General features: G+C 37.6%; 1 protein-coding gene across 1 annotated transcript; it reads left to right on the forward strand.

Moving 5' to 3' along the window:
- Positions 1–1,469: 1,469 nt before the first annotated feature.
- On the forward strand, positions 1,470–25,749 carry hspa9 (heat shock protein family A (Hsp70) member 9). The gene is made up of 16 exons (XM_088344180.1): positions 1,470–1,757; positions 2,352–2,410; positions 2,642–2,729; positions 5,224–5,405; positions 5,485–5,609; positions 5,690–5,763; positions 6,900–7,006; positions 8,261–8,423; positions 8,508–8,600; positions 9,489–9,698; positions 12,647–12,874; positions 16,646–16,868; positions 19,307–19,401; positions 19,738–19,830; positions 21,641–21,781; positions 25,491–25,749. The coding sequence occupies exons 1-16, from the start codon at positions 1,677–1,679 to the stop codon at positions 25,569–25,571; spliced, it is 2,043 nt and encodes a 680-aa protein (XP_088200306.1). The 5' UTR covers positions 1,470–1,676; the 3' UTR covers positions 25,572–25,749.
- The last annotated feature ends 699 nt before the right edge of the window (positions 25,750–26,448 follow it).

Genomic DNA, 26,448 nt, shown 5'->3' on the forward strand with positions numbered 1-26,448 from the left:
AAGACGGAATGTTCAATTTAAAAAGCATTAAAAACAACGACAAAAACAACAACAACAAAAACAACGTCTTCTTTAAGATTATCGGAGGTTTGCATCTATCACTTTGATGCATAACGCCCTCTACCTTTATGGACCTTTGTCTTTTTCTACTTAAATTCTATTGAAAAATCCAATACTCTTTAAAATTAGAAAAAATATCGTGAGGCCTATTATTAAGGTCCAACAGTATTTTTAGTGATGTTTCCTGCCCATTCTTTATATTCTCCGTCTGCATTTCCAATCTCCTGAATCATAACATTACATGTTTTGTTGATATACATATAGAGGCCCAGTCGCGCACACTCTAAATTTTAGAGTCTAGAAGTTACATTTTTACATAATAATAATAATAATAATAATAATAATAATATTGGGAGGCAGCGTCAAGAAGAAGGATGCCTCTCGTCTCAATAAACTGGCTAGGAAAGCGAGCTCTGTTGTGGGCAAAGAGCTGGACAGCCTAACAACAGTAGCTGAGAGACGGGCACTGAAAAAGCTGCGGTCAATCATGGACAATCCATCGCATCCACTACACAGCATTATCTCCAGACAGAAGAGCAGTTTCAGCGACAGACTGCTGTCACTGTCTTGTACTACGGACAGACTGAAGAGATCTTTTCTTCCTCATGCCATGAGGCTCTTTAACTCTACCCGGCAGAGTAAAAGCCCACAGTAAACCACACCACCTACATTGCATATTACCGAATCTTACTGCAATATGTATTCTGTGTAGCACTATTTAGTTATTCTATATAACACGCTACAGTGGGCATTTGCACGTCACACTGGGTATTTGTATATTGTATTCTTTTTGCTTTATTATTGTATTGTTCTCAGCTCAGGGATGCTGCTGGAAATGTGAATTTCCCTTCGGGGATGAATAAAGTATCTATCTATCTATCTATCTATCTATCTATCTATCTATCTATCTATCTATCTATCTATCTATCTATCTATCTATCTATCTATCTATCTATCTATTATATATATATATATATATATATATATATATATATATATATATATATATATATATATATATATATATATATATATATATATATATATATATATATATATATATATATATTATAATGATAATAGTAATAAATAAACTCCAGAAATTGTATTTTTATTTGAGTCAACGTCCCTGACGTAATACACGTGAAAGATGTGTCGCAGGGATTCTTACATCATGACCTTCACATGTCCGCAAGCATAGGCGCCCGTAAAGAATAACGACGTTAAAATTCACAAAATTTAACTATACATTAATTAAAAAAACGATAAAAAGGTTTAAAATGAACAAAAATCTGTTCAAAGAGTATATTTGGTGTATTTTATAATGACCTATTGTTTTTAACTAATAAAACAAATAGTCAGGCGTAGTACCGTCCCCTTTTTTCAGGGGTCCTTCAACTCTACATGGTCTAACATGTGTTGGATAATTCGAGAAGGTGCGTCGCAGTTCTTTTGCCTTCCTCTGACTAGCTACCGGCAGTAACGCGATTGCCGCAGAGTTAGCGTTGATCTGGACGTGGCTTTTAAATAAACACAAGTCATTACGTTTTGACAGTGTCTTTCAGTTTTCAACGGTTCATCTCGTTTGGTCACATTAATTTAGCTGAGCTGTCAAAATGTTGAGCTTTGCCCAAAACGTTTCAAGGACTCTGCCGACAAGAAGCTGTGCACGAAATGTGTCATCTTTGCTAACGAAGGTAAGCTTGTCAATCGTGTAGAGGATTTTATAATTCCTACTTAAAGCAAGCTGTCTTATGTGTTAGTGGCTAGTTTGGGGATTTTTCTTGTGCCTTAATACGCCATTTGACACATAGTAAAATGCAGGAATGTTACATGCGTATGTTGATGTTAACTCGGGTTTTAAGTGCATTTTGTGATATTCAAACTGTAACCTTCATTAATATTGAATATTTTTCGATATTTGTAAACATCAGCCTAGTCGCAAGTCTGTGATGGCCGTGTGACCTTTAAATTGATCTCATCATTTACCTGCTGGAAATATTCTGCGAGTGTTTTCGTATGCTTGGGTCTGTAGGTCGGGTCCGAAACATGTCAGGGCTAATTACTGAAAATAACCTTGCTTAGATTCTTATACAGATATTACCTGAATTCCATTCCATTTAGACAACTTTTAACCCTCGTGTTATGAATTCGGACCACTTACCGTCACTAGAGCGTCAATTTATCGATTTTACAGCTAGCAGCAATATGATCATTTTAGACCTCAATCATTGTAAAACATTTGATATGTCCAAAGCCTTAAACTAGTAATTGACATTATCTTTTCACAGGGACATTGGAATGCCTTCCAATCTGATGTTCTCAGAACTTTGTCCAGAAGAGACTATGCGTAAGTGAATAAATGTTGTCAAGGTTTTTAGGTTTCAGATGCAAGGCTAACAACACGCCATTAGAAGTGTTTACAGCAATTAATGTCAGTCTTCATCTTTTTATTTTTTTACGATCGTCTGTTTTTTGGTTTTAACAGGTTATGGTACACGTTGGTTACTAGCAATAAAGTGGGTCGGAGAAAATGTGTTTAAACATTTTGTTTTACTTGCAATATCTGGGTCTTTTTCAGATCTGAAGCTATCAAGGGGGCAGTAATTGGAATTGATTTGGGGACCACTAACTCCTGTGTTGCAGTCATGGAGGGTAAACAAGCAAAGGTGATACCCAGAATATAAATTTTGGTGTAAGATGTGTGCGATCAAGTGTTGGTTTGTTTATTAATTTTGGCATTCAAGATGAGTCATTAAGGTTTGCAAGTGTTTCTGTGAATAAAGGGGATGCCTTTCTAATTCGTTAACAATATAACTGATGGTAATTCCCTCAGAGCAAGAATACAAAGAAACTGCTCACAGAACTACCACTCCATTAATACTTGTAGACTCTTCAAGTCTTTGGGACAAATGCAGGGAAACAAATAAAAGCTTGTGATACTACGTGTAGAAAAAGTACATTACTTCTAATCTCTATCATTAAGAAAAAATGTTGTTAAGTGGCCATTCATAGGACTCGGAATCATCTCAGTTGTTAACATTTCATGCTCTTTTTGCAACATTTCAAAACTGTAGACATAAGCCCATAGTTTTAACATCCTTGGAATTGTAAGGGACTAGTTTGTTGTTTTACATATGTGTTCAAGTGTGCAGTCCTAGTGTATTTGCTTGTCTTGTTCAGAGTCTGTTTACTTGTGAAGCACATTGTAAAGCGCTTTGGGAGGTCTTCATTGACTTGAAAAGAGCTATATAAATGCAGACCATTTACTTGTGAACATAGCTCTGTCTCCACATCTCCGGGCCCATCTCGACTTTTAATTAAAGAATCTCAATGCAACGTCAACTACACCCGGTCAGCTCAATACTTTAAAGGGATGCCCTGCTTACAGGCGTGTCACGCTCAGTGAATTTTGCCTGCTCTTTCACTCATTCATTTTTGTACCAGGAGTTTACAGTAGATTAAGACTTACATGTTCTGCGCTGCAGCCCAAGTCTTTTAAAAAAATCATAATGATAAATATATGAACTAACACTAATGACTAGAACAAAAACATTATGGTGAACCTATTTTAAAATGATCCTTTTTAGAGGCGAGGGGTCAAGAAAACTTTTGTAGTATTCATGTTAAACTTCTGAATCTACTTATTTCGCTACCTTTGAATAGTTTAAACACCCATGACTAATTTGATCCAATTTGAATATTTTATGATTTAAAAAAAGGTTTGTGCAAAAAATGTGATGATGGGCGATTTAATTCAAGAAGGCTTACTTGTTCAAAATTATGAGGAAGTAGTAAAGAACTTCCTTTAATGTTCATTAAATTATAACGTACATGTTAACGATTCATATTTTATATTTAGACATAATTGTTGTTATAATAATTGAAGTTATAAAAGTGAAATAAATTTTGGTGCTTTTTTTTAATCTCTTTACAAACATTAAAACGAGCAATTAATAAAACAATGTCATTTTACATGACTTGACATTTTATTAAAAGTGAGTGCGAGTATATTTTAAAATATGTGATGGAATGCTTTAAAGAAGCGACCGGAAGTTGGTACCTTTACCAGTTTCTTTATGCGAAAAATGAGTACGGTACATATGGTTCATTAACAACTTGAATCTTTGAGGCAACAGTATCGATAGAACTTTTTGTCTGCATAATGCTGGACTCTTGTCATTTGCGAGGACAGAATCCCCTGATCCTGCTGATATTAATTACGCCAAACTGTTGATTTTGGATCAATCACAAAACGGTATTGTTTGTCCCTGTCATATGTGGCTGTGACGATGACGAGAAGCACTAAGGCAAGGAAAACAAAATATAGTGACACGTGTGGACACATGCAAAAATGCTGCATTTATGATATTGTTTAACTACCCTCAATCATTTTTTTTAATTAAAAACTACACAAGTTTTGGGATCAACATAAATTTTATCTCCTGACAAATGTGACATGATAAAATCACCTTTAACAAAAAAGAAAAACGGACGGAAATCTGTTTGATATTTATTTACCTCAGAAAGATGCCAAAATAAGGCTTGACGGAAATATTTGAATGGCTTGATTCAAATCCTCTGCAAATCTGCTACAAAGTAAAAAAATGTCCATTTCTGGATCTTATTATAAGACTATTCTTCCACAAAAAGAGGAAAATTTTATGCGAGCAAATTTCAGATCACCTGAACATGTTCAATAAAATCTGCTGACAAATCTGAAATTGACGAATGAATTTCCAGATTACATTTTCCCCTTTTTTATGTGATTTAAACAGCACAGAATTTCTTTAACTGATTAAAAAAATGATAAAATGCCTGACTTCAACTGAAGCATGTTGTGATAAAATGACTGAAACTAGAATTTAAATGAGACCCAATTTAAAAGTGACTGATAAATTTAACCCTACTACAGCCTTTTTTTTTTGAAAGGATAACAGGAAAAATGATGCAAAACCACTAACAGTAAACTAACACCATCGTCTCATTCAAAGAGTATTTTAAAATTCAATCATGTAAATTATTTTTTGAAATTAAAATTTTACTCAATTGACTGTATACCATCAGGACACCTTGACTAAACACGCTTACTGCCAGCCCTATGACTTATGTGCATAATGCAGCAGAATTTACATGAGAATAAGAAATCTGATTTATTGCCAGGTGTTGGAGAACGCAGAGGGAACCAGGACCACCCCTTCAGTTGTAGCATTCACCGCAGAAGGGGAGCGTTTGGTCGGCATGCCTGCTAAACGCCAGGCTGTCACCAATCCTCAGAATACTTTTTATGCAACCAAGAGACTCATTGGTCGCCGCTTTGATGACGCCGAAGTTCAAAAAGACCAGTCAGTGAAGAAGATGTACACCCGTGGGTTTGTTTTATAAATCACATTAGCAAACTTAATTGTGTTTTTCATCAAACAGGAAAAACGTGGCCTACAAAATTGTACGTGCTTCAAATGGTGATGCTTGGGTGGAGGGTCATGGAAAAATGTATTCTCCCAGTCAGGTTGGGGCTTTTGTTCTAATGAAAATGAAGGAAACTGCAGGTAAAGACTCATTTTAAAGGATTTTTTTTAATGAAAAAAACTTTTTCATCTGTTACTGATGTTAGTGCTTTTTTTTGCAGAGAATTACCTGGGAACTAAAGTGAAGAATGCTGTGATCACAGTGCCTGCTTACTTCAACGACTCCCAGAGACAGGTACATATTCACACTCTGTAGTCAAATATATAATTGACTTTTTTCATAATACAGGGCGTATTAGTGTTTTTCTGCTTTCACTTTTCCATCAAGGGATTGCTAATTATTATATTTATTTATTCTTTACACTTCATTCATTTTGAATCAAGAAATGCTCAATTTTGTATTTAAAACGTTGATGGTTCCTTGGGTATTTTTTGCGCATTACTGCTATCTGTTGTACACTTTCAGTAACAGCAGGTTTTGTGTGCTGTTTTTTTTTGTCTTAGAACCACATTGGACGTAGAAATTGTGTTCTAAAATTCTTATTCAATGTTTTTTCCAAAATTTGAAAGTGTTTATATATAGATTCCAAAATGTGATTTCAATTAATCACAGCTCTGTTAAGATTAAGTCAAGTCATGTTTATTTGTATAGCCCTTAATCAGAGTCTCAAAGGGCTAATTATTCAGGGATCAGAATTTTCCGCGGATCCGCGGATTTCCGCTGTTTTTGAACCCCAAAGGCATTCCGACTTTTTCACTTTTTCTCTTGCGTAGCAAACAAATTCAAAATCCGACTGTCTCACTCTTTCCTTTATTGCTCTGGCGCACCCTGGCGGCCGTTAGAAAAATTGGCCGCATTGTCGCACAAGCTGCAGGGACTGAACTGCATTTGAACTTATCTAGCAGTATTTACAAAAAAATCTGTTATGTGGGCAAATTATTTTAATCTTCTAAAAATGTTACTTAAACGATAAATATAAGCATGGTTTTGGACAAGTAAATTGCCTAAAACCCAGGTTTTTTTGGGGGGGGGGGCTCCGCCCTGGTTTATTCCTGGACGCTGGCTATTTCAGCTGAAAATGAAAATCTCCATTCTGATCCCTGATTATTGCAAACCACAGACTATTATTACACAATCCCCTTATCTAAAACCTACATTAACCGTATTTCTTTTTCCACGTAATCCATTAAAACACAAAAAAATGAGGGACACAAGTCTACCAATTATTTGATCTTTTCAATATATATATATATATATATATATATATATATATATATATATATAAAGCACATTATCTCTTGGCATTCACTGAGAAATACATTTTTGGATTGTAAGATTGATTTAACATTTGTGTCAAAATTTGCTTTTAGGCTACCAAGGATGCTGGCCAGATTGCTGGTTTGAACGTTCTGCGTGTAATCAATGAGCCCACTGCGGCAGCGTTGGCCTACGGCTTGGACAAAACCCAGGATAAGATGTGATAAAAATACTAAATGTGTCACTTGTGACACCTAAACACACCACAAATACAGTGGAACCTCGGTTCTCGACCAAAATCCATTCCAGAACCCTGTTCGAGAACCGATTTGTTCAATCACTGAAATCATTTTTCCCATTAAAAATAATGTAAATCGTTTTAATCCGTTCCAAAACCCTGAATGTTTACCATGAATGTTTATCGTAAATATGAAGCTAACCCAGGCTAATTGTACGTTCGGGTTATCGTAATCTTCCGTACGAAAGATTACGCTAACATGAACGTGTAAAAATAAAAAAATCAGGTTGTTTACAAGTCATTTAGCACCCGGGTCTCCGCAACTACTAGCGCTTCATTGGAAAGGGGGTTCCGTTCCAACGCCCTGAATTTTGGGCTCAGTTCCAACACCCTGAATGTTTACCGTAAACATAAAGCTAACCCAAGCTAATAGTACGTTCGCGTTATTGTAATCTTCCGTACAAAAGATTACGCTAACACAAATGTGTAAAAATAAAAAGATAAAGAAAAGAATCATGAATAGGATTTCTTACCTTTGTGGTGGTCAGCAGAAGGCGCATGCTCCTATTCCCCAGCAAGATCGGAAACCCGCACACCTCTTTCATATTTAGCTATTATGTCTTTCTTATAGGCAATAGTTGTACGAACAACTTTTCTTTTTTCACCTGTCCTGCTTGCACCGACCTTCTTGGGAGGCATAGTTAGGTGCTAAAACACTCCGTTCACCGATATTAAAAGCGAAAGCAAAAAGAGGCAAGTGCGCGCGTGATAACAGTTGGTCAAGGGGGGTGGGAGCGATCTACACCCGTACGCCGCTCAGCATCACACTCTAGCGTACGCACTCACGCATTACCGGCGTTCAAACTCCGAATTTTTGACCGAACAGCGAAGCAAGAATTTCTCAATTTTTGGTCGAACTCCGATTTGTTCAAACTGAAGGTTCCACTGTATATTCTGTTTGGTATGAATACATAATACATTGGGTGGTATCACTGAAGAATTACTTTTACCACTGAAACAGAATCAACTATATTACATCAATGCAGTTATGTCACTAAAGCACTGAAAGGGATTCAACCAGTATATACAGCGCAACCATGATACATTGTTCATTCTGTCAGATGAGTTTTTATCTTGTTGGTGGTATTATTTTGAAGGATGTCAAATCATGAAGATGACAAGTTATGACATGCTTGCAATGATCCTCCCATTAAAGCTCGCCTGTTTATTTTACAGTATTGCAGTGTATGATCTCGGTGGAGGTACATTTGATATCTCCATCTTGGAGATTCAGAAGGGCGTTTTCGAGGTGAAGTCCACAAATGGTGATACCATCCTTGGAGGAGAAGACTTTGACTTGCCTTTACTTAAACACATTGTCAAAGAATTTAAAAGAGAGGTGAGTTACTTAAAGTTTGTTCCTTTAAGGGCTTCATGGTTAAAAATGTATTATGTTTATAAAACTTTTTCTTTGCCTTCCTAGTCTGGCGTTGATCTGATGAAAGACAGCATGGCCCTCCAGAGAGTCAGAGAGGCTGCTGAGAAGGCTAAGTGTGAGCTGTCATCTTCACTGCAGGTACTTAAGTGTCCGTCACTTGAGGGATTGACAATTTGGAAGCAGGAGATGCACTTCGTTTCAAGAACTCATGTTTGAAAGTTAAAATTGGACTTCTATTTTAGTCTTACATTCTATTGTGTTGTAAATTCAATACAATCTTTTTATGGTCCTGGACACAGTCGGGACAACATAAAAAATACATCAAGGCTTATACCGCTTTGCAAACGGGTAATGTGGTGAAGAACTGTTTTTGCCTCACTGTTCTGCATTCAAAATAACTGCACGATGTTCCATTAATTTTTATAAATAAGACATGAAAGAAATTATTCTTTTTTTTCTTGATTGGTGTGCAGGATTCTTCCTAAAAAAATATATCATTAAATGGTGAGGCGTAATTGCATTTCTAAACATGACCTATCTGTTTGACCTAGATTAGCTGTCTCACACCATCAAGATCAATTTTCAAATGGTGAAGCATAGGGCTTTAACTAATGACTAGTTTAATAGACTAGTCAGACCATTTAAATGATAATGGAAACAATCAGATGGATATTTTTTGTTCACTTTAGCATGAAGTTAATTTAGTTATCTGGAAAATCATGATAAACAAGAAAAATGGGTAAAATGTAATATGCATATTTAATTAAACACACTGGGGAATTGTTCAAAAAATTAAATATACATTATCCAAAACCAATTGGACAATGTGCTCTATCAGTAGAGACATAAATCCCTGGATAGTCCTCTGTACCTTTTTAGGGACAGGCCCAAAAAAATAAATCCGTTCAACAACATAATTGGAGCCCTAGTGAGGCAGTACAACTTGAATAACCTAACCTACTTGACAAGTCATTCACTTACTGAGTTGGGCCCTACTGTAAATTTATTCTTTGCTCCTGCTTGTAGACAGACATCAACCTTCCATACCTGACCATGGATGCTTCTGGGCCCAAACATCTCAACATGAAGGTTACTCGTGCCCAGTTTGAAGGCCTTGTGGCGGACTTGATCCGTCGAACAGTTGCTCCCTGTCAAAAGGCAATGCAAGATGCTGAAGTCTCAAAGGGTGATATTGGAGAGGTGCTCCTTGTCGGAGGCATGTCACGCATGCCCAAGGTACCTGGCTTCTTGTTTTATCAGTTTAAAGATGTCTCCTTTACCTATTTTCATGAAGTTATTTAATGGCAGACAACAAATAGAGGAGGGTAAACAATTTAGTCCTCAAAGTTTTTTTTCTTTTACTATGATGTAAATAGATTAAAAAGTAATAAATTTCTTGAATTGGCATAATTTGTAGCAACTGTCCATCAGTTTGTGGCGTAGGAAAATCATTCTGAATACAAATTATGTTAATCGTAGCACTGGAAGATAATTTTGCTAATTTTTTTGTTTTAATTATATGTGCCTTCCCTATTTTCTAAATTTTAAACTTTTAACCCTGTAAGACCCACATATAAAAAAACAAAACATGTTTTTAGCAACTTGGATGGTGTTATAGGAGGCCTTTGGAGATAAACATGTTTGCAAATGTTTTTATTAAGTCTTATGAGAACATTATAACGTTACAACTATGGGGTAGCATTCCCTGTTGGGTAGTTTATTTGTCGTCAGAACAGAATGGTGCAAATGTTTATATCTCAGTAAAAACATCACTAGTATGATTGATTGCCTGATACTAGGGTTACACGATCTAGGAAAAACCTAATTGCGATTAAAAAAAAATAAATTCCAGACCAGTATTGCGATTTTGATGTGATTTTTCGATTTTTTTAATTTTTTTTAAGTGCATTTTGTCTGCTAGTTGGTTTTTTTTTGTGTGTGAGTACTCAAATCATATTGACATGCTTAACCTTGAGAATACGGCGTTCTCTTCTGGGGAGCTTTGTAAGGGTTGCTGTCTGTTGACAATTTTTTACTTACTAATTCCTCAATCGATGTAAGTACAGTACCTACCTACCTACCTGTGAATTGTAATAATAGCACTTCAAGCTCATTAAAATAGTGGTCCACTCTACACATTTTTAAAACAAATACATATCACAAAATACATCTCAATTATTTATTTGGACATGTCTTCACAACCAAAAAAAAGTCAACCTCTAACAGAATTAAAATTTGAAAAAAGGAAATAATTAACTCTTAAAAAAATTCAACAACATTTTCACACTATTAAACATGAACTTTACACACCAAATAAAGTAAACCTGTATCATAAAATAACATTTGAAAAAAGGAAATCATGAACTAGGGCTGCACGATTTTGGGAAAAAAAACTAATTTCAATACAATTTTCTATTTTAAAAGAAAAGTGCAATTTCTGTGCCAGTTTTTTCCGGGGAGAACATAAACATAACTTGAGATGACATACTTGGAGACAGAGTTACAAAATATCAACTATAGATGTACAAATAAAAACAATTGCAGTTGAATAAATCTTCATTATTGTCATTATACAAAAGGACACGAAATTGGAGGGTTATTGCTTTCAGTGTAAGTAAACAATTAAGGGGCTGGCAAGCTACATACTAGAGTCGGGTCCCCGCAACTTTTGCAATGCCTTTGTGATTATTAAAATACAAGAGCCACAAATATAGCGGCCTTCCACTAGTGGTAGCTCCTAGTCGTCCGCTTAATTGGTAATGAATTTTGCGTTTGTGACTAGCCATTTTCGGCAGTGGTGGCTTAAGAGTTGTTAGACTAGCTGTGAGTTCAGCCATCCGACGCCGCCTCAGTCAATTCCCGGACGTGATAAAAATCCAGGCAGACTTTCCTCAGAGTCCTATTTAATTAATTTATTTTGAACGTAACGAGATGGTAAAGTGACACTGTTGTGTTTGTTCTGTGGCCATTGGTTAGACTGACTGACAGCTTACACCAGCCCATCAAAGTCGTGCACACACGTCTTGTTAACTTTGCCTCGCCTTTATTGGTTGGTGTTGACGATGTTAAACCCAGATATGTGACAATATTTGTTGGCCAAACACTCAGTCAATCAATTAACAAAGTGAAACTATGAATCCTTGAAAATAACCGCAGTGGTTTACGGTTTCACTATCGCGCTACGTCATATCGCATTATCGATTCAATTTCGGTTAATCATGCAGCCCTACTTGATACAGTAAATGACTCAAATAATTATTCCAAAAGAGTTGTTGCTCAGCCAAAGTTTTGCAGACTGTGAAAGTTGTAAACCTTTGGTCCAGGCCTACATACTGAATAATAGCAACCAATGACTTTTATTGTGAAGAAAATCAACAACAAAAAAGTATTTACTACCATTGGGAAAAATAAAAATGTAAATTTACAATGCTGGTTATTGCAGGGTTTAATGATCTTTTTTGTTGCTTTGGTTTATGTTTGCATATGGATAAGTGATGTCAGGAAGGAGAGGGGTGATTGGTGGGGAAGATCAGCTCTCTGTCTGTTTGTAGCATGAATGAGCGTGAGCTGCGGTTAACAGTAGCTCCTGTGGATTGTGTTTTATTGCTTATTTGTTAATTGAATCAGCGATCAAACCTCATCAACTTTTTAGCTTTGACTGCACGTTTACAGTACTAACATTCTTAACCATCAATAGGTATATAAATGGTAAACACGGATGAAACAACATTGGATGGAACAAAACTGAGCCTGTTGCATAAAGTTTTACTGGTAATCCTCATCAAATCGGCCATTGCGAACGCTCGAAAAACAGTCCCAGCAGTCGCGTTAACCCAAACGTCTACAATCCATTTGCAAATTGTGGCGTAACTTGCCCAGGCGCTGTCTTCCACTCTTGGTAAAACTGTGGTCCCAATCGGTCATCCATTGTTTCCATGCCGTTCGCAGCCTTACTTTGAAAAACTGGTTCACCCTTTAAAAGTCTTATGTATCCTCAATTATCCGCACAATTCCAAGAAAATGTAAGACTTTTATGTGCGCCCTGTGATTGTAAAAATAAAGTAAATCAAATATTCAATGTTTCGAAGCATACTGTGTGACAGATACTTGTCTCTGCTTAAATCTGATAGGTGCATAAACTGTTGTTGTAATACCTTGTTTCAAAAAAAAATATCTTCTTTTAGGTACAACAGACTGTTCAAGACTTGTTTGGCCGCACACCCAGCAAGTCAGTCAACCCAGATGAAGCAGTTGCCATAGGAGCAGCCATCCAGGGTGGCGTCTTAGCAGGAGACGTAACTGACGTCCTGCTCCTGGATGTGACACCTCTTTCGCTTGGAATCGAGACTCTTGGTGGAGTTTTCACCAAACTCATTAACAGGAACACTACCATTCCCACCAAGAAAAGCCAGGTACAGACTATTGATGGTATTTATCATGTCATCTACATCTGGGCAACATTAGTAGAAGCTGCTATATTGGATGGGTGTGTGCGTCAGTTCACCCTGTTTTTGCTATTGACCTCAGAAATACGGCAAAACAAAGCTCCATAGCAGGGGTTGCCAATCCCGTGCCTGCGGGCACGCTGATGGTGGGGAAAAGAAGAAACCGTATACTTTTTGTACTGAATGGGAGGAAACAGTATTTTTTTATTAATGTGAAAGAGAACATTGTCTCATTTGCGGCACGATCATGGCTGTGGCCAATCGGTACAACGTGGAGGGCCACTTCAGCACTTATCACAAACGCTTGCATGCTACCGCAAGTTTTTTTTTACAAGGTCGGTAAAAAAACTCAAAAAGCAACCAAAGCCTCTTATAGAGCCACACAATTATTTGATAAAGAGGAAGAAGGCATTTTCAAATGGAGAGGTTTTTAAAGAGGCAAACAAACAAATGACAATGGTGTTGGTGGCTTGGCAAAGATGTTTTTAAATATTTAAAAACTATAAAAAAGTTAAATATATATTTTTTAGATAGATAGATAGATACTTTATTCATCCCCAAAGGGAAATTCACATTTCCAGCAGCATCCCTGAGCTGAGAACAATACAATAATAAAGCAAAAAGAATACAATATACAAATACCCAGTGTGACGTGCAAATGCCCACTGTAGCGTCTTATATAGAAAATCTAAATAGTTCAACACAGAATACATATTGCAATAAAATTTGGTAATATGCAATTTAGGTGGTGTGGTTTAATGTGGGTTTTTACTCTGCTGGGTAGAGTTAAAGAGCCTCATGGCATGAGGAAGAAAAGATCTCTTCAGTCTGTCCATAGTACAAGACAGTGACAGCAGTCTGTCCCTGAAACTACTCTTCTGTCTGGGGATAATGCTGTGTAGTGGATGCGATGGATTGTCCATGATTGACCGCAGCTTAGAAAAGTGAAATTATTTTTAGTTTAATTTAAAACGATTGTTTTTGTTCCCACAAAATATATCATGTAGTGTAGAGTTCATTAAACAAAACTGATGACGGCCTCTTGAAAAATTTAACGTAATTTCCTTTAAAGTGTTGTGAAAGTTGTCTTTTTTCCAAATTTTCCTTTAGAACATTTGTAATCCAAACAATTGGAATGGTAAAGAAGAAAAACAATATTGCATGTTGAAGTTTCTGTTTCCTACCTTTTCCTCATTCTGAATAATTATTGATCATTAAAAATTAGTTTTCACGTAAGATATCAGTAAGATAGAAAATTAGTTAGATTGAAATTCTTGTTTTGGAAGTGCATTATCAAGTTGCGTCTGGCGACAATAGTTGACAATGATAACTATTGTCAACTATTTCTATTATCATTTTTGTTGACAATATTGACTAATCATTGCAACAGTAGTTGGGTATAGGCAGTTGTTAGACAAACGTTCCAGGCTAGATTCAGATCTACTTTATTGTCATTCTAGTACACGTGTATACAGAACGAAATGTCGATACATCTGACCCGCACAGTTTCCTTGAATGTACAGATATAAATAAAATGTTGTATTGAGTTGTAGTATTGAGTGCTAATAATATACTAAATAACTATGGCTATGTATAGTATTTTACAGTAGCGCAAATAGTGCAAGAGGAGTAGCTAACCAGATGTGCAAAATGTGCAGTCAGGTAAACAAGTCAGGTAAACAGAACAATAACGCTGTAAGTACAATAGTGCAGAGAAACAGATGTGCAAGGAGTGGCTAGGTAGCGCTGCAGCCTCCACACCACACAGAGATACAGCTGGTCAGGATACTCTCTATGGTGCCCCTGTAGAATGTGATGAGGGAGGGTGGGGGCAGGCGGGCTCTCCTCATCCTCCGCAGGAAGTACAGGCGCTGCTGTGCCCTCTTAACCAGTGATGCAGCGTTCACGGACCAGGTGAGTTTGTTTGTGATGTGCACCCCTAGGAACTTGATGCTGCTGACAACCTCCACAGCCTTGTTGTTGATGAAAAGTGGGGCATGGTTGGGCTGTTTTTTTTCTGAAGTCGACAATGATCCCTTTAGTTTTGTCAACATACGAGATCAAAGGTTTACTGATCAATAAACACCCATACAAATGGGAGAGGGGCTAGGGTTTGATTAAGACTCTCTGAGACTTGTTTCAGCCAGTGAATGGCTCACCATCAAAGTTCAGGCTTTTTAGCGCTTCCAGGCCATACCCAGAGGTCCCATTAGACTAAGTCAGGGCCCTAGTCATCGCTCCACTCACCGAATTGCAGTGCATCGTTTTTGACCAAGCTTTCAAGGACACACGGTCTTCTTTCCATAGTTCGTTTCTGCCGGAAAATGGTGCACCATTTACTTTAGGCTTTATGGCGCACGATGGAAGTCACACTAAAGTTTTCTCAAGTCAAGTTGCATTTATTATTACGGATGCTCCCCTAGTTACGACCATTCGACTTTCGTAAAACGGTAGATACGAACATTGTTTTCCGGATGTCGTAAATATAAGGACATTGCTGTAAGTTAGATTTTGTATTGTGTGCACCTTTTCCGAGTACAGGACATTAATGTAGTGCTTCTTTCCGCCGCTACTGGCATGTGGTGGCACTCTGAGGGGTCACCCAGCATTCACCGTGAAGAAATTCGGCTTCTACTTTCTAGTTCGTGCTACGTGTATTGAATCTCCAGCACGCTCAGAACTTTATCATGCATCTATTTTATTTGGTTGGTGTAAAGAAGAGGTGAGCCGTTTCTTTTGAAATGAAAGTGGAATAGGAAAGCTTGATGCGGTTTAGGAAATGGTCGGAACGCTTTTTTTCGGCCATTTATTACCACTGAGGAGGACCTCTAGAAGTAAGTCAAACTAAACTTTATCTTTATAGAGCATATTATTTTATACAATGTTTATCTTTTAGTACAAAACAATACAGGTTACTTATACGATCCTTAAACATAATTATATAAACCTTAAACATACAAAATATAGCACTGAAGCAACTTACGAACAAATTCAACTTACAAACGATCTCGTTAGTAGGGCAGCGTCTGTATAGCCCTTACTACACAGGCCACAATTACAACATTTCCTGACCTGAAACCTGCATGGAGGCAAAAAAAAAAACCCTCCAGCCTGAGGATAATAAAATCATTGAGAAGGGGCCACGCAAGAGGTAATCCCTCTTCCGGGATGATCAGGCTGCAATAGATATTGCACTGGGTAACAACACACAAAACATAGTCAACATCAACAATAAACATAGGTAATAATAGTCACAAGTAGACCAGATCAAAGGCACATGGGGGAATTTTATCAAAGATGTGAGGGGGCAAGTATATGCAAACCTTTGTAAGTAACAGAACCTTAAAGTCACCTTTTTAAACACAGGGAGCCAGTGCAAGTCAGCTGAAATTCAGGTTATATGATCAAACTTTCTTGTCCTAGTCAAAAGTCTCGCTGCCACATTTTGAACCAGCTGCTAACTTTTTATGCTAGATATCGGGAAATGCAATCCACTCACCGATTAATGGTTTGTAGAAAGGTTAATTCACAAAGATTAGACGCCTTACACCTTTTACTATCACTCGAGCATCCAACAAAATTGGTGAGGACCTGTGACATCACACAGCGACAGGTGAACCCATCCAATATGGCCAACTGCTTGTCGCGAGACATCACACAAAAACCTATATGAAGATTACTGTGTCACCTTGATATAAAAAAGTGGGCCATTTCATTGTTTCATTTTTTGTCGGTTAGGTTTTCTCCACAGCGGCAGATGGGCAGACTCAAGTGGAGATTAAAGTGTGCCAGGGTGAGCGAGAGATGGCGGCAGACAACAAGACACTGGGTCAGTTTACTCTGGTGGGGCTTCCTCCTGCACCCCGCGGGGTGCCGCAAATCGAGGTCACCTTTGACATTGACGCCAACGGAATTGTCCACGTTTCCGCCAAGGACAAAGGGACAGGCCGTGAACAGCAGAGTGAGTTTTTTTTTTTGTTTGTTTTGTCATGTTTTCATTTTGTTCATACATTGCAAATTTTTTCTATAAGGTGCACTTTTCTTAAAGCTACATGGAATTTAAACAGGAGTAAGAGCTACCATATTCTTATGTTGGTGAATGATTGATCAGTCAAAATATTCGAACCAGGGTTGTGGCAGTGAGAGCGCTAAATCCTAGACAAGCAGTGACATTCTTTTATTATATCATTATCACACTACTTTTTTACTGACAGCGTCACAGACAAATGTTAGAGAATGTAGGAAACCAAGTCTTCCTGAAAGACGTAAATAAATGCAAAAAAGCACGACAAGGGAAACAACTCCTTGCTGTGTCTGGTGATGAATCAGATGTTCAGTTTATTTATATCTTTCAGGGTGACTTTATTCTCACAGGATAGGAGTACATTGTTTTTGACCAAACTTTCAGGGAGACACTGTTTTCTCTAGAGCAGGGATGTCAAACTGAATTGCACAAGGGGCCAAAATTCAAAACACACTTAAGGTCGTGGGCCAACCAGGATAAACATTTATTGAACACACTTAAACTGAATGTTTTTGGAACATAAATATGAATAAAAACAGACAAGAATATTAAATTTAAACTTTAAATCACTTATACAGTATTTATTATTTTGCTGTAAATAAAAATATCTTGTTAAATTATACAACTTAGAACTTAAACAACTTAACATTAAAATAACATTCAAATTCATTGTCAATGTATATATTAAAAAAAAAATTAAATATCCCAAAAGATTATGCTCTCCTTAATATATCTCCTGTCAAAAGTAGAAATATGAAAATGCTACACAAATTATTTTGTAAAAACTTCACAACGTTCTGAGAACAGGGAGCCTGATGTGCGCAGACGGAGTAGGGCGAGAGATTGGAGGGAGTGCTTGCACTTTTTGCATAGCTCCACCCATCCCTCCCACTCACCCAATCAAATAACTTAAAGTTCTCTTCCGGTGTTTTGGCGTATTTACAATTTGTTCCGTGGATTCATCAAAAGGTATCCGAACACTGAACACAGATTATATAGTGAGCTTTTATATGAAGGATTCTTTAGCGTTGTACATCCAAAACGAGTTTTTTTTTTTTTTTGTGTGACACCTTGGCTGTAAATTGTAGTGAAAACGTGCCCTATAAATTCTGAAAAGTACTGTTCTGCAATTTAGTTTTGGTTAGGCTTTGCGTGTATCTAACAGGATGAACGGCCGAAGTTTTGAACGAGATGGAGAAAATTTGCATGCAATTAAATTTGTGTCTGAGCCATAGGTACTCATAGAAAGAGTCATACCCCTGGTATATAGTATAGTATACGTCATATATGAAGAAATAGGTACAGTGACTAAAACGTCAGAATATGATGTCCAGGGATGAGACGGAGTTGTTCATATTGACGGGCCATTAATAACAATAATGTAAAATGGTCTTGCGGGCTGGATATGATTACATACATTGTGGATCAAAGTTGCCACCCAAAATAGTTGGTGTTTCAATTTTTACCAGTTTAATTTTTGCTGTGTTTCTTTTTAATAACAGTATCTTAGATTAGCAATGCACAGTCATGCATCATTTAGTGTTATTTATTCAGTTGCACGTGCTTCAACTCCTTAAATCCTAATGTCCTAAACCCCAGAGAGCCATAAAAGGAAAAATATTTAAAAACATTTTTGAGTGAGCCACACCATATTAGACACAATTCAAAATCTATAAAACAAATTCTACCAGAGCTGCTGTCCCATATCAATATATCACTTAAAATTAACCTCTTGCCCATAGTTACTGAAGAGTGTTAACAAGGTTATTTTGTAAAAATGCCACAAAATACTGCAAACAGAAGGATATCATCGTATTTTCCTTGAGCACGGACTGCACTGAGCTATGTGCAAAGAGCAGCCAACCTCTACCGCTCACCCAATCGAATTGCTCTGAATGGTTTACTCGCATTTTTTATTTGCAGTTAGATCAGTGGGTTTTCATCAAAGTACAGTCAACGTACATAGTTTAATGAGCTTTCATTTAAAGGGTTTTCTTAGCTACCTTCATCCAAAACAGGGTATGTTGGTGTGGCACTCTGACTGGAAACTGAAATTAACAATGCTCCATATAGATACTGGACTGAACCCGGCATCACAACTGTGTTGTTTTGGTTTCGCATGTACGAAAATCTGAATGAAACGCCACAGAGAATTGTGCATTGGTTAACATTTCTCTCCGAGCCATATACGGCTTGTAAGCCATAGCTTCCCGACCCCTGTACTTCACCAACCAGTAGTGGCTGAATATTACACAGTCACTTGTAATGCAAAATGAAATTGTGCATATGACTGTGCATTTGAAGTCATATTCGTTAGTTATATTTCAAAAATTGGATTTATTAACTAATTGCTTGTTTATGTATTTTTTCTGTAGTTGTAATCCAGTCATCAGGAGGTCTGAGTAAAGATGACATTGAGAATATGGTGAAGAACGCTGAGAAATACGCTGAGGAGGACAGGAGGAGGAAGGCAAGTAGATGCTAGCTAGTTTTCTAGCTTCTGTGAACAGATGCCATTACATCCAGGCTCTCATAAGGGTCTGAACATTGGTTTTTATAATGGATTTTACTGCTATGCTGATTATTTAACTTTAATTTTGATTGTCTTAACATTTAAGTTAAAGTAAGCCAATGATTTACCTCGGAGTAAAAATTGTGATGGCACTCAGTGTTTTTTTCCCATGCTGTGTCGTTCAAGACAATGGCAAATAATGCCTAAAGTTTTACACACTATAAAGGATTGTTCTCTTCTGTTTTCTTCATTACTCTAACCGGCCTATAACTTGTTTTCATCATGCCTTTTAAGGAGCGTGTGGAAGCTGTAAATATGGCAGAAGGTATTGTTCATGATACAGAGTCAAAGATGGAGGAATTCAAGGACCAGCTTCCCGCAGATGAGGTATGTTAAATCGTTGTAGTGTGACTTGCATTTCACTATCACAATCTGCTTCTTTTTTTCTTAATCCATTATGATTGTTATTCCACACGTTTAAATGTTTTTTTTATTTTTATTTTTTTCAAAAGAGTTAGAAATGGCTTACTCATGCAATATTAATAAAACGTTTTTGGGATCCCTTTTCAAAGTGACCTTTCAAGACACAGAAGGTTTTGAAGGAGGCCAGAGTCATATAGCCCTGTGCGTCATCTATGAACTATATTATCATTAAACCATTATGTAAATTGATCCGTTTTATTCAAAATGAGGAAAGAATACATTACTGGATTTTAAACTTGCATTAAGAAAAGGTTAGGATCCGTTAAGAAATTCCAACCTGTTCAAAAAGCCCTTCCCTGAGCCCTTTATCGTTACAATTCTTGGGTTACAACAAGTTGGGTGTGGAAAAACAAAGAATGGCAACATGATTGTTGAAGTAAATGAAGAAAAATAAATCAAGTCTGCTTAAAATTGATGCTGACATGCCTGCTCTGGTAGTTTCACTTTGCCATTGCATTTCTTCCTCCATGACTAACCCCAGCTGGCATTAGTTTGTATAGCATTGTGATACAAAGCGTCATCGTCCCCTAAGCATCACACCCAAGATGACATATGAAGAGACCAAAATGCTGGGTACTGGAGAAATTGGAAAAATGCCATAGAAAGTCCCTAAAAAGTACTTTAAAAGTGCTTCAATTCAGCAATCAAGAAGGTGTACACATCCCCCGAGTGAAATTATTTGAATTTTAGCATAATTGACTGCCTTTCATGTCGGTAACTTATTTTTTGTGTTGAACCTGTTTCCAAGAAAAGCTACTTTTTCGGTTTGTAACTGCCATCCTTTAGAACAGGGGTTGGGAATGTATGGCTTGAAGCCAGGTATGACTATTTTTATAAGTACATCTGGTTCGGAGACAAAAAGAGGGCCATGGGAATTTACTTTGCATAATTTCAATATTGGTCTATGTAAAGCTGAAGCTACACAGCAGAATCCTGGTTTGGCCCAGAATAAATAAGGTAGTCTCAACTTCAGTTTACAGTTACAGTATTACGCCAACAGACCCTGTTTTGGCTGTATATCTCAATGAAATCTTGTATATGGAAGCTGCGACACTTTGATGAAAACCTTCAAAACAAACTGTAAACACCTAAGAACACAATCAGGCACACAGAGCACTTTGATAGGGTTAGTGGTAGAGGTTGGCATGATCTCTGCACAAATAGTGCACTCCCCAGTGTCCTGAAATATATTGTGTGGCTCTTAAAATAAAAATAAAAATGCCTTCATGGCTCTTTGAGTATAAAAGATTCCCAACCAGTGTTTAAAGAAATTGTTGGTTTATAAAAAGAAGGCTTAGGGGACCTACTTATCTGAAGGCTTCCCTCCGTTCCTCCCAAGTTCAAAATCCAATTGTGTATTTTCTCCTTATTGAGTTTTTATTTAAGTTTAAACATGCTGTTATTGTTAGGCCAGGTTCATAACGATACCCACCTCAAGTTGTCACAAAAAGAGGATCTTACAAGAATTGAGAAATGTTATTGTACAAACAGATTATGGCAAAGTAGTTGCTGAATGCACTCCCAATAAATTAATAAATGTGCAACTGTATTTTATGCCCATTTAAAGACCCGTTATAATGAATTGTATGAACAGAATCACCTAAAGTTTACATAAAAGCATTGTATCATGAATGAATGAAGAATACAAGCACGTTTGTAATATAAACATGACATCTGCAAAATTGGTGTTAAACTTTTTTTTATTTTTTTGCAGTGCACAAAACTGAAGGAGGAGATCAACAAAGTCCGAGAGCTTCTTACAAACAAGGAATCTGAAACTGGAGAGAACATCAAGCAGGCGGCAAGCAATCTTCAGCAATCCTCACTCAAGCTCTTTGAAATGGCTTACAAGAAGGTTGGGAAAAGCTTTGCTATTTTTTTTTAATTTTTTGGGGGGGGGATGGGTGGGCCACACTGGGTTAAACAATTTGGCCTAGGGACCGTCACTGGAGACCTATTACATTTTTTCATGTATGAATAAACATACATTCAGACATTTGCAGGTTAAATTTCTTTAGATATAGCAAAATCATTTATTAGGTCCCCCGTTTTAAGCACTTTGTTCATTAGTTTTGTATTATTTCTGCAGTCGGATTTTTGTTGTGCTTCTGCAGTTTCATTTTTCGTAGCATATATCTAGTATCTTTCTAGTATTTCCACACTAATATTGTTGTAGTATATTGAAGTATTTCTGTAGTGTTTAGTATTTACATTGTGTGCTTTTTTTGTATTTTTGTAGTATTTCTGCTCCAATATTTATGTACCGTTTTTTCGGCACTATAAGGCGCACCGGGTTATAGGGCGCACCCCCAAAAAATAGTCTTTTGGCCGATATTTTCCATACATGGGGTTTTTAAGGGTTATTGTTCTATCTTCGTTATTCATTATCCATTATCCGTTATCGGTCAGTTCATAATACGCTACAAAGCCTAGGAGCCGGGACACTTACTCTCAGCCAAAAGGCCAAGCTAAGGTCCTAGCCCTAAAGCCTTGCTGCGATCATTGCGAATAATAATAATAATAATTTCCTTTGTATTGTCATTCTGTGTAACAATGTACACAGAACGAAATGTCGATACACCTGACCCGTTGTAGCGAGCCGATGCAGCCGCAGCCAACAGAGGGCGCCGCTATTTTACCAATGTTATAAGTCTTAGGTATGACTCGGCCGAGGCGCGAACCAGCGACCTCCCAGTCTCAAAGCGGGCGCCTTACCAGAATGCACCGTTCCCGGAGGTACTGCAATACCGGGCCGATGCGTGGAGTGGACAGAGCAAGCTCTTATTCCACAGTTCACAATTAGTACACTAGACCAGATTCACGGCGCACCGGATTATAAGGCGCAACAATGGGAATGTCAGATAGTTCAGTCAAACTTATTACCCCCTTAACATTCCAAAAGCTTTCAAAGAAGCAAATACGTGTCGTAGACACATGCGGATGCGGTGTCTGTACGATGTCACCAAACAAACATTTCTTAGTTTCCATTTTATTTTTTGCTGGCAACAGTGTGGACAGCAAAGTAAGAATTTTATTGTGCAGGGAAACGGGGTTCTTTACTGTGCATATGACAATAAACACTTTGAATTGAATTTAGTTTAAAAATAGACTCATCACAGAAACATCAAGATTGTTCTAAAACAAGATACCGGGAAAATATAAATCCGAATAGCTCACCTAAGTTCTCTTGCAGCCTTCACGTTCATTAATGATACGTAACCATGGTCTTCTTACAACCGTGAGTGTAGTAAATCCAGGAGAGTAAAATATTTACAAATACAGAATGGTAAAACATGTTTTCTCTATGCCGCAGTGCAACCCAACGTGTGATCCGCATTCATCTTTTTCGGCCAATTGCAGGCTTTGTTTCGCCCCTTTAGCCTATGCAAGCTTGTTAATGATAAAAAGGATCTGCCCCCTTTACTTCCGAATAACTTAAGCCAATAGTAATTGATTCAAATGATGATTGACACATTGGTTAGGAAATGAAATGCCGGTATATAAATCCCAGCATACACCGCGGACGACTTCGCTTTCGGGGGAAAATCTAGTCGGCGGCTGCTTGCTTTAGTTGCAAGACTTTGCGACTTAATATTGATCCATATATAAGGCGCACTGTATTATAAGGCGCATGGTCAGCTTTTGAAAAAAAAAATGAAGGCTTTTAGGTGCGCCTTATAGTGCGGAAAATATGTTATTAGTATTTTTGTATTATAACATTACTGTTATGGTATTTATGTAGCATTTATGTCGTATTTAACTTTAACATTCTGCCAGCGGGCTGTCGTACAGTTGGGAAGCAAATTTGTGTATGTCCGATGTCACCAGTTTCTAAAATACGTAATGCCAAGCATCATTGGAAAGCTTCAACTCTTGGGATTCAAGATATGATGACCATTTCAAACTGTACTTATCATAGAAACACGGAATAAGAGCTTTCTCTGTCCACTCCACTCATCGGCCCGGTATTGCAGTACCTCCGGGATCGGTGCATCCGCAATGATCGCAGCAAGGTTTTAGGGCTAGGACCTTAGCTTAGCCTTTTGGCTGAGAGTAAGAGTCCCGGCTCCTAGGCTTTGTAGCGTATTATGAACTGACCGATAACGGATAATGGATAATGAATAAAGAAGATAGAACAATAACCCTTAAACTCCTTGAGCTCCGTATAACTTTAGCCATTAGTGACAGATTTAAGTGATTATTGTAACATTGGTTATCCAATGGAATTCTGAATAAATCAATATGAAGAGGTCACTATTGTATTCGAATTAGACCCTCAAATAAGTGCGCAAAGCCACTAGTGATTCATTTTTACACACCATTATTACGTGCAAGTAGGCACAATCGATGATTGACTTCTGGAAAGAGAAGTTCCGCATTTACAACTTTTCAAAATGTCTAAAGACCTGGCCAACGTAAAATATGTTGTGAGGGTCAAACAGAGTTCCCGAATGTTTGATCTTACATTACACATTACACAGTCCAGCGTTTTCCGAATTGCTCAGTCCAGCGTTTTTCCGAATTGCTCAGTCCACAATTAGTAGATTTGGGAGTCCACAATTGAAAGGATTTGGGAGTACAGTCAATAAACATGCCCGATTAAAGTCGCCGTCGACGATAAAGCTCCGTTGGGGTAGTGCAAGCTGATGTTTAGCAGCGGGCAGGAGATATAGCGCTATGCTAATGTTAGCATCTGGTGAAACTGTTAGCGGTGGAAAGTATACAGCAAACACAAAGACCACAGTTAACTCTCCCGGTACATAGCTAGAAACTCCATATCGAGTGAGCATTGTGTATCAATGGTTCGACTATTATTGTAGCGCGTAGTCTCCAACCCCTGTTTTTACCGGAGTTCTCGTCTCGTTCGAGCCGGTGATGTAGTGTGGCGTCGGGAAAGCCAAGACTCCGTGATGGCAAAAAAAAAGTCCTCCAATTCCGGACGTTGTTTGTGGCGATCCGCAGCTCAATTCACTCATTGTGGACGGATGGATCTGGCGTTGGTTGAACATGCTTGGGAGCGCTGGTCTGTGTGGTCGCCTTCTTAGCTTAGCTCAGCCTTTGCTCCGTCGTTGTCATTGTCGGCAGGCGGCAAATCTTCCAGGGAGATCCGGTGGTCTCTGTATATCCCTCGGGATGTAGTGGATATTATTGTAAGTGCGAAGGGAGTCGAAGAGAAAATAAGAGGGATCAGGAGACACTGAAAAACAAAAGACGAACTGGAGCTCGAGCCGCAGCGTCTAGTAGACGCCATCTTGAATAACAAGATGGTACAAGGTACCAGCGAAGATGCCCAAGCTTCTCTCATCTGCAGGCGCATAATTGCAAAAACATTAATGATATTTTTTATATGTGTTCCAACTCAGATCATTCAATGTTAGTAGCACTTGCAAAGATTAATCAGTTCGGCACAAAACTTAAGAGTCTTACCTTTTTAACTGTGTTACCATCCATATTAATCCAACTGTTCAAGAACAGCATTCAATTTACATCTAGGATTGGGATTTGAGACAGTAACATTAACGTCAAATAACTTTTGTTGTGTACTTTGGCTTTTGTTCCTGCAGATGGCGTCAGAGCGTGACAGCAACAGCAGTTCAAGCTCCAGCTCGAGTTCAGAAGACGAGAAGAAAGAAGACAAACAGTAGACTTTTGACCTGAAGACTGTCGGGAAGGAACAACATGGGGGTCCTCTTTTGAATGTGTGAATGATGTGAAGGCAAATTATGGATGGATGTTTGTTGATGTTGTGTTCAGGCGGTGGATCACAATTTTGTTGCTTTCTCTTTTTTTTTTTAAATAATAAAAGAAAAATCGGGCCTGAAACTTAATTGTAGATTTCATACGGATGCTTGAATTTTGATGATGTGCTTAAGGTCAGGTCACACCTATTTAGAAAACCAGCCCTTTTGGCCTGGCCCCCAAACCTCTCCTAAGATTAGTTTTTTTTCAATGATATATTATCAAGAATAATAAAACACTGAGTACCAAATTATTCATTAAGAATTTCATACATTTTGCAGGGGATCCCTGAAAAACACTTGAATATATACTATTCACAGATCTACAAAAAAAACGTGTCAATTACAAAACATTTTTTTTACAGTCAAAGAACATGCAAAACCAAATAACAATATGTACTATTTAGTTCTATAAGTACATGATAAAATATCAAAATAAATTACTATTTACAATTATATTTTAACCAATTTACAAGTGTTACATAGCCAAGCTGCGCGTGCTTTGTTGAAACAGAATTCGCGTCAGTTTAGAGCAGCCCATTGACACAAAAAGATAGGAACGGCTCAAAATAACACAAAGTATGTGCCAGCAGCAAGATAGCAAGATTATTTTAGCCATCAAGTTCTTTTGCTTGGTGCTGGATTTTCTTCATTTGAAGGTAAAAATTGAAATATTGGCCTTAAAAGTGATTGAATTTGGACACGAAAAAGGTGTACAAACGCTGATATGGAGTTTGTATCCCTAAACCACATGCATCGTAGGGTCACCAGTTTCCTGTGATAT

The sequence above is a fragment of the Urocampus carinirostris genome, chromosome 9 (assembly GCF_059441175.1).
Source record: "Urocampus carinirostris isolate Australia breed hairy pipefish chromosome 9, RoL_Ucar_1.0, whole genome shotgun sequence".
Lineage (NCBI taxonomy): Eukaryota > Metazoa > Chordata > Actinopteri > Syngnathiformes > Syngnathidae > Urocampus > Urocampus carinirostris.

What these genes read in the sequence shown, in the direction of transcription:
- hspa9 (XM_088344180.1), top strand. Translation starts at nt 1,677, where the DNA reads ATGTTGAGCTTTGCCCAAAACGTTTCAAGGACTCTGCCGACAAGAAGC. An exon ending in GAAAATGAAGGAAACTGCAG is followed by an intron (nt 5,610 to 5,689) that starts GTAAAGACTCAT and finishes TTTTTTTTGCAG; the next exon opens with AGAATTACCTGGGAACTAAA. An exon ending in GCATGTCACGCATGCCCAAG is followed by an intron (nt 9,699 to 12,646) that starts GTACCTGGCTTC and finishes ATCTTCTTTTAG; the next exon opens with GTACAACAGACTGTTCAAGA.